The following is a 14,739-nucleotide window of genomic DNA, read 5'->3' as shown; positions in this document are numbered from 1 at the left end:
AGAAAGAAAGAAAGAAAGAAAGAAAGAAAGAAAGAAAGAAAGAAAGAAAGAAAGAAAGAAAGAAAGAAAGAAAAAATACCATGGGTTGCGGTCCTGATACTCTGCACAGCATGTTTTTCTGTGCAGAACGATTTGTAAGTAAAACTAACACTCAGACTACTTTCCTCCTTGGGACTGAAGGACTTCTTTCCTGCTGCACTCTCTACTGGTACCTTTCCATGGGCTTTATTTTTCCTCCCTTTTAATAATGCTAGCTTGACTCATCTAGAATATACTTATGTTCATCCAAAGGAAACGTGTTTCACAGAGCCTGAGAGAATTCATTTTTGCCTGCCACAAGCAGACACAATAGGATGCTATTCTTGTCCTGAATTTAAAATCTGTTGTTATCACGAAGGCAATTTTATTCATGCAATGAAAACAGAGAGGAAAAATGAACAAAACATATTTCTGAAATCTATGATCCTCCACACAAGAGCCTCTGATAATTTCGACTGCAGACAGATGCTCCCTTCCGCTTCATGTTCCCCAAACATTCTGCCACTGCTCTATTGTTGTACCACAGACTGTCCTCAGACCACATCCCTTGTGTCCCATGGAGAAGAATCATGCTGCGGGAAGAAAATGAAAGTTCTGGTCTCTGCAGGGATTTTTTTTTTTTAATGTATTTGGCACAGAATCTCACGCAGTTCAGACTCATAGTGATCCTCCTGTTTTCAGCTTCCCTAGCACTGGGATTACAGACGTGCGCCACCAAGCCGGGACCTGGTGGCCGGTTCAGCGTGCCTAGGGAGAGGCCAAGGCAGCATGTGGGGTTGGGGATGGAACCCTGGGTCCTTGTGCTTGGCTAAGCAGGTGCTTAGTCCACTGAGCTATCCCACCTGCTCTTCTCTGCAGGGAATCTATAAAGGTACGGAGAAAACAAATTCACTGCACTAGCCCAGGATATCAATATATTCACCACAGAACCCAGAAGACTTAAGTTGAAAATTGCTTGAGAACTCAGAAATAAGATATGTTTTATTGACAGTTCTAAGGATCTTCAACAATGATTAAAATGGTATGGATTATGCATGGGGAGGTGTATTTATAGTTGCAACTTATTTTTCCAAAACATCATTGTTTGAATAGCTACAACTTCCACAGAAGTTATTTCTAATTTGAATAATTTCTGTGAAAGGACATATGCTATTAATGTCAAATAGAGAAGTAATAGCCTCTGGCAGTGAATCCTTAATTACAGAAGGAAAAAGTACACTTTCAAATTGATAAATGACAGTCATGAGACTATTAGAAAAATTAGAACACATAACATCAGAGAAGAATCAAGAAAATCTGACTTATAATTAGGCTAATCAAATATTCTAGTTTATGTGGTATGGAACCACTTCCAAAACAATAGATTTTATTAATGAAGTCCCAGAAAAACTAGTATTGATGGTCACTGTATGTGATAACTTACTTTTTAATCCAGTAGATGTTTATCTGGCATCTGAGATTTTTTTACAGTAATAAATACCTTCTGATATATGCTATCCATACCACTTCTAAGCTTATTCAGTGAATTCACCATACATACACAAAAATGGCTGAAATTTTCAGAAGCAAGCCTCTTGACAATGGAATCTCAGAATACTTGGAATGAAAGCAGGGAACACAAAATCTGAATCTTTAGTACAAGATTTTAGTACTGAAGGAGCTGAGATTATAGAAACTTTATAATAGTTTGCATTAGATTTGGGGAAATGCCTGTTACCTCCAAAATGAACCATGTTATTAGTCATATAAATCTGCTTTTCCCCTCCCTCTCTAGTGTTCCTTCAACTATAATTGGGACCCCAATTAAAGGCCAATAACTTTAATTTGATTTTTGGAGTGTGCTGAATCTTTAAAGTGAGCATTTTGACATACTCATTATTTCTTTTAAGGAAAAATAATGACTCAAATAATAACTAAAAGTCACATATGGTCAAATGAAATAATAGCACACTTCTTCAAAAGTTATGAAAAAATAAGCAAATCTTCAATGTAGAAGAACAGTTCTGTTTACTATTTTTTATTAAATTTACTTAAACATAGATGGAAAGTCATTAAATGATGGTGACCCCATGGTTATTTGTGAATATTCTTCTTTTCAAGAGCATACCCTTCCAGTAATGCAGGAAATAAGATTAAAGTACTTGCATCATCTTAGATGAAAGAATAAAATCTGAAATATGGTTATTCAAGGTCAGGACGAGAGAAATTATTAGTCAAAGATCAAGAGCACAGAGCTGCCTGCTTAGGCACTCAGGGACCAAGTTTCAATGTCCAGCTTGCCATGCCAGCCCTGCCTCTGGTGTACACTGAAAGAGCGATTGAGACTGGGTGTGGAGGCACGCACCTGTAATCCCAGTGCTTGGGATGCTGAAAACAGGAGGATGACTACGAGTCCAATCTGTGTTATGAGACCTTGTAGACCCTGTACTAAATACTTAAAAAAAAAAAAAGTACAGGTCTGAAAAGAGGTTTTCAAGAGAGTTCCTTTCCCCCTCGTCACAGTCTTAGGCCACGTGAAGTTGCCTCCTTCATAGTAGGAGCAGAGCAGAGCTTTAGGCTGGAAACTGTTACTGAGACTATTTTGTTCAAACAGTATTACCTGAATTTGCAAGTTGCATTTGTAGTCCACAAATCTACTACTTATTTCATTAAAGAATATAGCCAGGAACTTTTGAATAACACTCACACATGGGTATATTTATTCAAAATGGAATATAGAGTTCTCCTTTTCTGTGATTATTACTATAAAAATAATAGCTTTATACAAAAGTATCTGTTATTCTGGTATCTTATCTACTGCCACAAAGCATGCTGTATTTTCATTTTGCTATGATATAATATTGCTTTAAATAACATCTTATATTCAGAGAATTTTAAATATGTACCATGCTTTGCATTTTAACCATGATTTGGCGAAGTTGATATTCTTCTCCTAATCTTAAATTTGTGAAAACTGAGTGCAACTATGAATGAGTACTCTAATGCAGGAGGGCTGCAACTCCTGTTCCAGCCTCCTGGCTGTGAAGCTCGATTATCGCTCATTGCCGTGCTGCTGTGCTCCTGCTGCAGGCAACATGCCTACTCATATTTGGATCATATGATGACAAAACATGCGTGTGCATAAAATATATGTATATGTTGTATACATACCTAACATATATGCATATGAAGTATGCAAAATCGTCATCCTTTCCAATCAATAAATATTCCCTACAACCATTAAAATTAAAAAATTATATCCAGATAGAAAAGTAAGAGGAAAAACAATAAGTCTGGACCACGAATGTTGAGAAAATTATTATTTAAATTGCATATGGACACACCAATGAAAAATGTCCTACAAATCCAGAAATAGCCAAACATATGAATTCTCTGAGAAAATATCAGTTATGCTTTGGGCACTGCTGTGGTCTCAATGTGACTTCAAACATTGTAAGTTGAGATTTAAATACGAAGGTCATCATACGAGGTCAGGCCACTAACAGTGATTCGGTCGTGGGGGCACAGCGCATATGGATGGATGGAGCGCATCTGTGACGAGACAGGACACTGGCTCGCCCGTTCCGCCCTCCTGCTGTGTGCAGACCCAGCATCCCCATCTGGAGGATGGAGAGACAGGACACCAACCACATCCAAAGCAGCGAGATGACTGCCACTGCCCACAAAACCCTCGGGGCCTTGATGGTGGGAGTCAGCATCCCAAGCTGGGAGAAGCTGACTTCTGTTGTCTACAGATTTCCCCATCTGTGGTATTGCGAAACAGCAAAACAAGTGAACAAAGAAAAACAGCACGTAAGAGAACCTTACTCAACCTTTCTATCTCATCACTTCAAAAGGTGAGACACAAAGGGGTAGATAATCCCTGGCAACTGCACGGAATTTCACAACACAAATTTTTGAAAATTTTTAATTAATTTCAATGAGAAAGAAATAGCAATGAGACAGTTTCAAAACAGGTTAGTAGGACAGTTACAATAATAATAAAACATTGCATATTGTTTTCTTCATAGTAGTTATCCACAGTACAAATGCATACAGGATCTCATTTTATAATGGCTATAGTGTTAATCTAAAATGTGTGTGCACACAATAACGCATACTGTCTCATGAATGTGAACTATATAATAAATATTTCATAATAAACTAATAGATAAATGGTTAAGAAAGACAGTAAAAGATATAGAGATTCCATGGTAGAGACTAGCAGTAGTAACTGGGAATATTTAGACTCACAGAATTTGCAGTCTTTTATTGAATACAGTACAATTAGCTAGAATCAGGAAAATGTCTAAGTAAACATACTGTTGTTGATGATGAGCCTCAGGTTCTATGGAAGAAGATACCATAGTGTGGACATTGAAATGCTAGCTAATGGAAGGGAGAAACAACAATAAAAAGCAGATGATTAAGAGAAATGTAAAATGGAATTCAAATAATAGGGCCAGGGAGATGGCTCAGTGGAATAAGCACTTCCCTGGCAAGCACAAGGGTCTGAGTTCAATCCCTGGTTCTGGGGGGGGGGTGGAAAATATATATATATATATATATATATATATATATATATATATATATATATATGGGTCAAAATAAGAGTAACATAAGTGGGCTAGCAAAAATAACACAAAACTCAATAAATTATTCAAAGCAATGTGTGCACTTATACAAAAATGTGAAGATTCAGGGACATCAATCTGTGGATTTGTTAATGTACAAAAACTGAGAGTTTTAACTTGAGGGAACATGTTTAACAAACATTTCACAGAGAAGCAGAACCTAGACATAGCTTTATAGGCACAGCTAAGACTAAAGACTAATGAAGCTACTTGGAAACTCATCTTGCCTTTGAGAAGGGATTGTTCCATGCGCAGTTCCCTGTATTCACCTACCATGTTCTGAAAGAACTGTAGCATGAGGTACTCCTCTCAGGATCTGTGGTGGGTTTTTCCGTGACCCATTCATACATTCTGGAATCTCTTAGTCCCTGTTGGAACCAGCTTCCAATGGGCTGACCGGAGTGAAATGGGGGTCTCCAGACCAAGAGGGTGAGCATTCCTTTATGCAACTGTGCAGTTACTCTCTCAGAAATATCTAGGAGCCAGAAAATGTCTCCTTTCTGCTGCGACACCTCATTCCACCCTAAATCTTTAAACTTCTTCTTTTTAATATTCTGATCATAACTGTCCTGGCCTTTGTGGTTCTATCGCTGATAAGACACTCCAGGAACAGCAAAACCAGACCGCTGAACAGAGCACTGATAAAAGTAGAAGCCTGGGTGCAGGACCAGGAGATGGGGGTGCTTTGGGAATGTGAGACTGGACCAGTGGGTTAGAACAGAGCAAATGTGTTCAGCAATGTGGCAAGGTGGGAAGCAGCCAGATGCATCAGGAGACTGCTGCTTCTGATAGCATACATTAGTGCTTACATACTCTTATAAAACTGAACCACCTAAAAGAGCTTTTCTATCTATAATTTAGAAATTAAGGTCTTATTCTATATTTTGTTTTAAAAGATATAACTCTGTAAATCAGGACACATTAATGACAACCTGGAAGACACCTCTGAATAACATGGAATTTTTTAGTGCGGTAAATTTTGGAGTTATTTTGAACATCTAATTAGTCTCTGGATAGTTAATTAGATCACCCTGACTCATAGTTTACCAAATCACTTCCCTTCATTCCTGGGTACTCAGATCAATTATATTTCCTAGGCTTTCATTCCATTAGGTAGTTCTGACCAAGGAAACTCAGAAGTGATCAAATATCGAAGCCTCTTAAACAATTTTCTTTTGTTATTTTTCTTTCATTGATGACTGGATAGAGGTGGCATAGTGAGGCCACAGATGAGAGGGCCCTGGTGTCCTGAGTTCCTATACATATTTGTCAGCAATCTGCTTCCACAATGAGCCACTTAGTAAATATTTTAGTTTAAGCAGGCCATGTATTTTATATTCTAATTACTGACCTCTATTGTTATAGCATAACACCAACTGTGCAGCAGCATGGAAGCCAACACCATACCTGTTTCAAAAAACCTTAACTTAAAAAAATAATAATAACATCAAAAGCCTAAGCTGTGCTGTATTGCTTGCTAACCCCTGATCATAAGTCAAGAATGCATCTTTCACACGTTAAGCCTCTGACATCTAGGGCTTAAGCCATTATTTAAGATAGCATTATATATGATGTCATTATGATAGTGGATAAAATTGTGTTCCTGCACACCTTGTGTTTTCAAAGTTTTCTGAAAGACTTCAGTATAATATTTAGACAGATTAGAAAGTTCTAGGGACTTGTGTGTGGCTTTCTACATGAACACTGTATCATATTGTTTACCAGAAAAACGGTCAATATTTGCCCCATTTTTCTCATGTGGAGATTTTTTTTTCCTACAATAGGAACTGTAACACTTCTAAACAAATTATTCTGTCATTTGCAATGGGGAAGGGCTGCCGTGTGACCAATTAGGAAACTCTCCCATAGATATCAAATTCCTCTCCCCATCTCAGTGATTAGTAATCCAAAGAAAAACATATTTTAAAGCAAAAATGAAGCCACCATGAGAGCTGCGGAACAGGAAGGGTTCCAAATGAAGTTTATCAAAGATTAATTCAGTACTCCTGGCAAGAATCCATAAGTGTCTTTATTTTTGTATCACATGACTTAGTATCCACAGAAAGAGTAAAGGGCAGTGAGAAAGGGTGAAAGACTATTCATACAGAGCAATGAATTCAACGACAGAATGAGACTGAGAAAATAAGGACAAAGAAGAGGAACTGGGCTGGAATTTGAGCTCCACCTCAGCATCTCCCTGAAATCAGTTCCTGTTTCACTGGAATAATAATAAATTCGGCATAGCAGCCTGCTATGGCAGGCACTCAAAAAGGATCAAGGCTGAGCATCAGCTTTAAGTGCAACTTGTTGTCGAATTATCATTTCAACAAACCGTACATTTTTGAGCAAGTAAAATATATTTATCCTTCAAGACAAAGAACTTGTGGTGGTAGATAACTCACCCAGTTATCAAAATCTCTAGTTTCTTTTGCTACACTTGTTTTTTGGTTACTTCTTTTGAGCTTGATAACTCATTAACCATCTGACCCACCACCCTCTCCTCTTCCTCATTCTAGAACTTTCTCCCTTGTTCTGCTTTTCACACATTTGATTCCATCTTTCCGAAATCTAGACTTAATCACATCACTTTGGCCCTTAGCATCTGCACCGGTACACATCTCTGTGGCTGGGGAAGAGGACCTGACATTCTCCACCTAAAGGAGAAAGACCATGAGCTGCGGGCTCCAACACAGAAGCGGCATGGTGCAAGGGCTTTGTGGAGCACAGCTGCCGCTTTATGGCAGCCAGAAGGCAGGGTGCAGGAGAAGAGCTCCGACAACAGGCACGCCCCGCACTCTGCGTCATTCGCCTGCACCTACCTCCTAACAATATCTTCAGTTATAAACACCAACAGGTTAATCCACCAGTGTACAAAACCTACACGATGGGATCACCTCTCAAGAAGTGCTGAGATCTAGTCAACCCGACAGTAACTGCCTTGGCATTCTTGTTTTCGTTCTTGTTTGTGTTCACGTATTTGGTACAGGGTAACACTACACCCCCTGGACTCGTAGTGATCCTCCTGTTTACAGACACGCTCCACGGTGCCCTGTGGCTCCGCCCACCAGGGGGCGGGGCTGGTGCAGCACGTGGTGCTGGGGATTGGACCCTGATCCCTGTGCTTGCCTGAGCAGGCGCTTAATCCGCTGAGCTATCTCACCGGCCCTGATTTAGCATTCTTTGCCTGTCCTGACTAAACACATCTGCACCCCTCAGTGTGGTATTTGATGTCTATCTTTCAACAACCTCAGATCACCCCATCTCTCTTTGCTTTCTATATTCTAGAAGTGTTGAATAATGTGTAGTATTTTTTAAATAAAAGAAAACAGTATCTTAATCTAGGTAAATGATATAATTCTGTGAATATGATTGAAATGATACCCTACAGAGAAAAATAAAACAAAAATAATGATCACCTTTTTTGTTGTATTATGTAACATTATTTTACACTAAACATTAGATAACATTTTACTATTATGATACTAATAAGTAATAAATGTTGAGTACCAACTGTGTAGAATCTGTTAACTTATGGTTTATAGTCAATTGCTCTTTCAATTTTCACAGTAAACTAAGAATCTAGTGAATATTATGGTCTTGATTTTACAGATGAAGGAACAGAGATGTAAGTTGCCAAGGTAATTTTGGTGGTGTACACGAAACGTTCCTAAGAACCATGGTGACTTTAAAGATGTCAAAAGCTGCAGAAATGCAGAAAGCAAGAGGTAGTATAAAATAAGAGCAGACGAGTTTACACAGACATTGGTAAACTCTAGTGAAACAAAAAGAAGCCAGAGTTAAAGAAAAGGAAAACAAATGCAAAGATTATCATAATGACAGTGAAAATAAACTACTCTTCAAAAAAAAAAGAAGTCTCCAAAGAAACTGTTCAAAGGGAATGAACAACTTGGATGAGGGACAGGAGAAAAGAATAAAAGAAGGAAGGGAAAATGTATATGCATATACAGAGGATAGGTTGGATAATTGTACTGCTGATTTTTACTCTGTTGAAAGGAAAAGCTAATGCTTTTTCTTTCTTTTCTATTTTTTTGACCAATTCTTTGACCAATTTTGAAAGCTTATGTCTGGTAATCTGAACAACTAACTAAAAGACAACACTATGCACTATCACAACCGTAGTTTAGTTCCTATCATTTTTTTTAGTGAAATCTGTATCATTCATAATTTATTTTTACTACATTTTATTTTCATAAAAAACAAAAAAAAGTCTCCAAATTTGAAACACAGATTGATTCTCTTATGAGAAAGAAAGCCGCTGGTTTTATTTTTACTATGACTTCAAATAGTGAAAATGTAAATGTGATAAGAAGCTATTTCTAAGCATTGTTTTTCAGTTTGGTTTGATTATATCTTCTGTTGTGTATTTCACAATATTGGAGGCATTTTTTGCTTGTTATAACTTGAGAATATCATTGATATGTGTATTGATTAGCCATTTCTAAATATTGTATGATGTCTAGAATAGTTGCTACTTTTGCCATCAACAAAGATTTATCAGGTGTTACTATCACTGGTACCAAGATTGTAAGGTTCTGGTCCATATGTCTACTGCAGTGGTAGAATTTGAAAACAGGTGAGAGAAGAGACAAAAACCAGACAGGAGAAAGGGAATAGATATGAAAAGCTTACATTTATTCTTATGCCTTTTAATTTTGACAAAAAAACAAAGATTAAAGTGCAGAGATTTTACAAGATTGATACTGTAGAATGGAGGAAAAGTTAATTCAAATCTTTGAGCTCCTACTCTGAAGTTCTTTTAATTATGCCACTTGATAAAAACAGGTTTAAATCTGACAAATTTTAACTGTTGGAAATGGGAGAATACAGGTCAAACACAGAGCAATTATTTTGCTAAATAATGAGCAGCCTATTTTCTGATTTTATGTTTGAATAAACAATAAATTCAACAGTTTCTTCCTATTAAAATAAAGAATGATGGCTATGATTTTGGAAAGAAAGAACATAATGTATTTAGCAAGCTGGCATTAAATATATCCAAGTATTGATGCATGGAAGAACAGTTTATGTTTCCAATAAATTTAACACACAGCAATGATATAGAGGTTTTCAATAGCATTGTAGTTTAAAGAATGGGATAAAAATCTTCAAAGCCTTTATAAATCACAAGCTGAAGTAACACACAACAGCATCAGATTGTCATATTTCTACCAACTGTTACTCGAGGGCAATAAATGTTATAATTACCAAACACTGAGCACTCTGCCAAGACAGAAAATATTAAAATTCAACCATAATTATAATAGTTTTATAACATAGCTACCACCAGGCAAAAACAATTAAAACAGACATAAGCATTTTAACTGTAAAGCCCGAAGTAAGCTTTATAGCTATAAAAAGGCACAATCATGTCTCTTTAGATACAAATAACTAAATGTGCAAGCACAGCAGAAGCAGACGAGGAAGACAGAATCATCCAGGGACCCGAGACCCGACCTCTGCAGCTGTAGGTCTGGCCACCTCTGGAAAGGCTACCAGGGAAGCAGTCCAATGGGAGTGCTAACAGTCTTCAGCAACTAGGCAACCTCTCCAAAAGGAAACAGCTGGAAGCCAGAGCCAGAGATACACTCTACTAACATCTGCTGCTATATATCTATCCCGGGGTTCCTCTTATTTATTTCTGTCATACAATTCATTAGAGTTCATGTGTCAACTTAATAGTCTTCTCCTGATAGTTCTAGGCATCTGGTCACATTGATGATTTATTTACAGCTTGCTAGCTATGATAATTTAAGACATGAAAGAAGTCCCACAAGTTCACTAGGAAACACTAGGAAAAATACTGCCATTAAAGTCATAAAGAAAGAGTATAAAGTGATAAAGAAAAAAGGCCTTGTGAGACAAACCTGGATTTAAATTCTACATTTGATGTTATTTGCTATCCAAGTCTAATAAATGACTCCTACTTTCTCTCTGCCTCAGTTACTTCTTTGAAGCAATACAAGAATGAAATGAGACACTTCCGATAAAATACAAGGTAGATACTTGAATATAATTGTTTTCTATAATAACTTAAAAAATATTGAGTTTGTACAGGTGATCCAGGAGGAAAGGCTGCTTGGACACAAGTGGAAAGAACTTGGCAATCGCTTAGGTGTGAAGAGCTGCAGATCAAACAGGGATTGAGAAGTTCAGGCCAAGGAAATATTCTCAGTGGTTGGCATGGCCAAGGAGCTGTCATTCAAAGGGATATGCAATGCTTATATGCTGCTGGCTGGGCTATGCAAACACAGATCCTTCTTTCTTAAACTTAAACTACTGATTCTTATGTAGAGGTTCCAAAGCAAAGCAACCCTGTTCCTCCTTTGGGTGAATGCCCAGAAAGATTGCAAAAGCAAATGCATGAGGAGAGAGATTAGAAAATTCATGATAAGAAATCAGAGCAAGTTATAGGTAGGTAGAACATAAAACACTAGACATATTATGATACATTGTCAAATGGTATGTGACCTGGAACTGAAATCTGGTGTACATTTAGGGATAGTGGAACTGAGTAGTGTGAAGAAGCAGAGACACTCAGAAAATAGACATATGGAGCCTGCTAGGTAGAGGGAGGTACAGAAAGAAGAGCTGACAGCAAGTGGGGGACTACAATGCCTCCATGGAGAAACCCTAAGGCGAGAGAAGCAACGACAGTGTGTGGTTTCATTAGTATAGTGAATGTGTCGGTTGATGGTTGTAAAAATGCACAGAAGACAGGATACTAATTTCGAACAACTGAAATCATTGACAGAAAACAACTAGTACCAAAAAATGGGACTGTTTCTCAAGTGGGTGAATGCAAGTCATAATGTAGAAATAAAATCTCTAGTTTCCAACAACATATAAGGGGTAAGATGACAATGTATATTATCAAGAGTCAGCCTAGGAATTCAAGATTAGGTGAATGGAAAGATGGCATTTGCCCTAATGAAAATGGAGGGCAGGGCAGGACAGGAAGTGGTGGAGTGAAGATACACCTTTGGCACTGTCATATGTAATGTAGGCTTGAAATGGTATGTGAATAAAGTGAGAAACTTTCAAACCAGACCTGAAGACTGTGTGAGGCAATGATTGAGTACTCCACATAAATGTTGTTTAATGACAGTCATTTATGTGAGTGCTATCCAAGGTCCACTTTCTTGTGGAAAGAGAACCCACAATTGTTACGTGGGTACATGGCTGCCTATAGAAAGCCACACATTTTCTAGTCTCTATTGCAAAAGCTGGTTAAAGGCCTTGACATGCTAAGTAGGCTGACAAGATGTCAAAACATTTAATGAAGTTGGATATATCTTTTTAATTGTGTGAAAATCATGTATCTCCTCAAAACTGAGAGGTGGAAGCCCCAAGGAGATGATGATGAGTGAAACAAAGAAAGCTTGCATCCCTGGCCATTTTCTAGAGTCACACATTTAGCCATTCACAGCTCATCTTCCAGTTTAAAAAAAAAAAAAAATGCTTACCATGTCTTTCATTGTTGTGTTGAGTTTCCAATTGTTTGCAGCCCATCTAAGTCTCCCTAACTACACAGATCATTTTTGCTATTTTCTTCACTTCTTTTTAATTTGCCCAAAGGTTTAAAAAAAAAAAAAAAAACTCTAAAAAGTGTTTTTCCTAGCATTCTGAAATATTCTGAAATGCTGACTAGGCATTCTTTACATTTGTTTGGAAAAGTGTTTAATTTGATAAGTGGCATGGATAAAAAAAAAAGATTTCTATTTAAATATAAATATAACTGTGCTTGCCACAGAATGATATTGGAATACGGGATATTTGATTGATGTTTGCTAACCAAAGCGACCAACAAAATGCTATTGCAAATAGGGCTCTTAGTGGTCAAGTCTTAAGCTAAGGCCATTTAGCTAAGTAGATGTTTGACTAAACCTACGGAAATGACAACCATATCCAGCAGTGAAAATGAGTCTCTCCCTGTTTTCCATTGAATCTGGCAGACAAGTCATTACGGGTACAAAGAACACTGGAATACAGATGGAGGGTGTTCATCTTTAATTCTTTGCAGAAAGCTAATGCTTGAAGTGACTTGTTGCTAATTTGTGCACCCCTGCTTTCCCTCTGAGTTGCTCACGGCAGACTGACAACTGTAACTATAATCATATTTACTGTTAATTGTGTTTCTTAATTAGGTAATTCTTCGTGAGAGTTAGAACTTTTAAAAACCATCTGTTTCAAACTCCTTTTTAATAAATGAAATGGGAAGAAGAAAAGAAATTTAACTCTTTCTCAGAAAACTCTTCCTTACCTGTTGATTCATTCTTGTATCCATTCATTCCATGAGTATTTAATTTTTATTATGCATCAAGCCTTAATGGAAGTATCTAGAGCACAGAGTAAAATATGGATCCTATCCTCCATACATTTTCAAAGTAGTGGAAGTAGAAAGACTTTAGACATGTAATTAAAATACACAATCATAAATATGGGTAGTACAATTATTTCTATACACAAAAAGTCATAAGAAAAAAAGATAAATAGCAAACACTTTATGAACAAAGTTGCATTTGAGTCGAAGCTTAAAGATTTGGACAGGTGAAGATGAAATAAGAATTGAGACAAAAGGAATGAGCTTTCTTTTGTACTTGGAGAGTTCAGTTCTCTGTGTAGATTTTTAAAGTATTTTTGACCTCCATTTGAAAAGGCAAGTAAAATCAAAACATCTCCTTAAGAAGCCAGAATAAGATGGTGACGTCACAGTTAAGGTCTCACTAAAAAGTGATGCTTATCAAAGCACTAAAGGAGCTCTGGAAAGCCCTTAGCTGCAGGGCAGGCTGGCGCTTTGCATCTACAGTAAGCAGTGGTAATCTGGCTCAGCCACAAGCAACCATGAGCTAATGCTCACAGAATATTATACATTAATGCCCAAAGATGTCAGTAGGAAGGTGAAGAGTAAGGTTGCAATTCATATATGAAAATCCAGACAAACGTGCAGTATCAAGGAAAATATTCACCTTCCTTCATATAGCAATAGGTTCAGAAGCCTGGGATACAAATATTCCAACAAGAATTCTTTCAAATAACTTTTAGAGAAAAGTTTGTAGTATTTTTTACACCTAAATTTCATAGATAGATAGATAGATAGATAGATAGATAGATAGATACATAGATACATAGATACGTAGATAGATACATAGATAGAGTGAATGACTAGGAACATTTTTTTTCTCACATTTCTAATTAGGTAATATCAGTGATAAAATGATATCTAGAACTAGTTATATCAATAAGTAATTAATTTCTTTACCAATAAGTAATACTAAGTAATTGCAATGTATACATTTCATAGAATGTTGCTCATGAATTTGACACCATACACTAAAATAACATTTACATAAGCTAGATTTCCAGGTTTTCAGTTATTCTAGCTCCTTCTCTCTTACAGTTGTGTCCCCTTAATTTTCCCCACTTCATGACAAGCTCTGTGGTCCACCTAACAGGAAATTTGCAGTTCAGCAAAGACTATAAGTAACCTTCAGCTACTAACCTTGCTGTCTTCTTTCTCCTTGGCTTTTCCTTGGAGGGATTCCTCCTCTCTAAATCCACAGGTTGATTTTAATGCAAGCTGACAAGAAAGCATTGAACTCTCTGCTTTAGCAAGCTCCAGAGGTCCTGAAGAATAATGCTGGGATACGGTAGAGCCAAGATTCGGTGTCAGAAGAGCAGCATGAAGAGGCTTTGACCCAACAGCTGGCTGCCTCAGTTTTGAGGCAACCCCAAGTACAGGCATGGCTTCTATAAAAGAGTCTTTCTGCTGCCAAAGAAAATGCTTCTAACCTCAGTCTGGTAGACTCCAACTTTAGTATTTCCAGAACAAATACTTTAAACAAATCTAGCAGTCATTCTGATTAAAAGTATATATAGTAAAATAACTTTTAGGAAGAAGTAAAACTTCCCTTCTTCTTCAGTTAAGTATCTTTTTTTTCTTGTAGGCTGGGATATTCTCTATTCTCTCTCTCTCTCCCTCCCTCCCTCCCCCCTCTGTCCTTCCTTCTCTCTCTCTCTCCCAATCCCTTTCCTTCCTCCTCTCCCTTTCCTCTCTCTTCTCTTCCTT

At 37.3% G+C, this 14,739-nt stretch overlaps 1 protein-coding gene across 3 annotated transcripts in view; it reads right to left on the bottom strand.

The window, feature by feature from the left end:
* The window catches only part of Nav3 (neuron navigator 3), a 432,474-nt gene extending 418,059 nt beyond the window's left edge, over positions 1-14,415 (bottom strand). For all 3 annotated transcript variants that reach the window (XM_012515124.1, XM_004623749.1, XM_023716139.1), the window contains exon 1: positions 14,173-14,415. In XM_012515124.1, the coding sequence (XP_012370578.1) occupies positions 14,173-14,415 (243 nt within the window). The remainder of the gene's footprint in view (positions 1-14,172) is intronic.
* Between the last annotated feature and the right edge of the window lie 324 nt (positions 14,416-14,739).

The sequence above is a fragment of the Octodon degus genome, unplaced genomic scaffold (assembly GCF_000260255.1).
Source record: "Octodon degus isolate 3935 unplaced genomic scaffold, OctDeg1.0 scaffold00004, whole genome shotgun sequence".
Lineage (NCBI taxonomy): Eukaryota > Metazoa > Chordata > Mammalia > Rodentia > Octodontidae > Octodon > Octodon degus.
The sequence above is the reverse complement of the archived record's forward strand: the minus strand, read 5'-3'. Positions and strand labels throughout refer to the sequence as shown.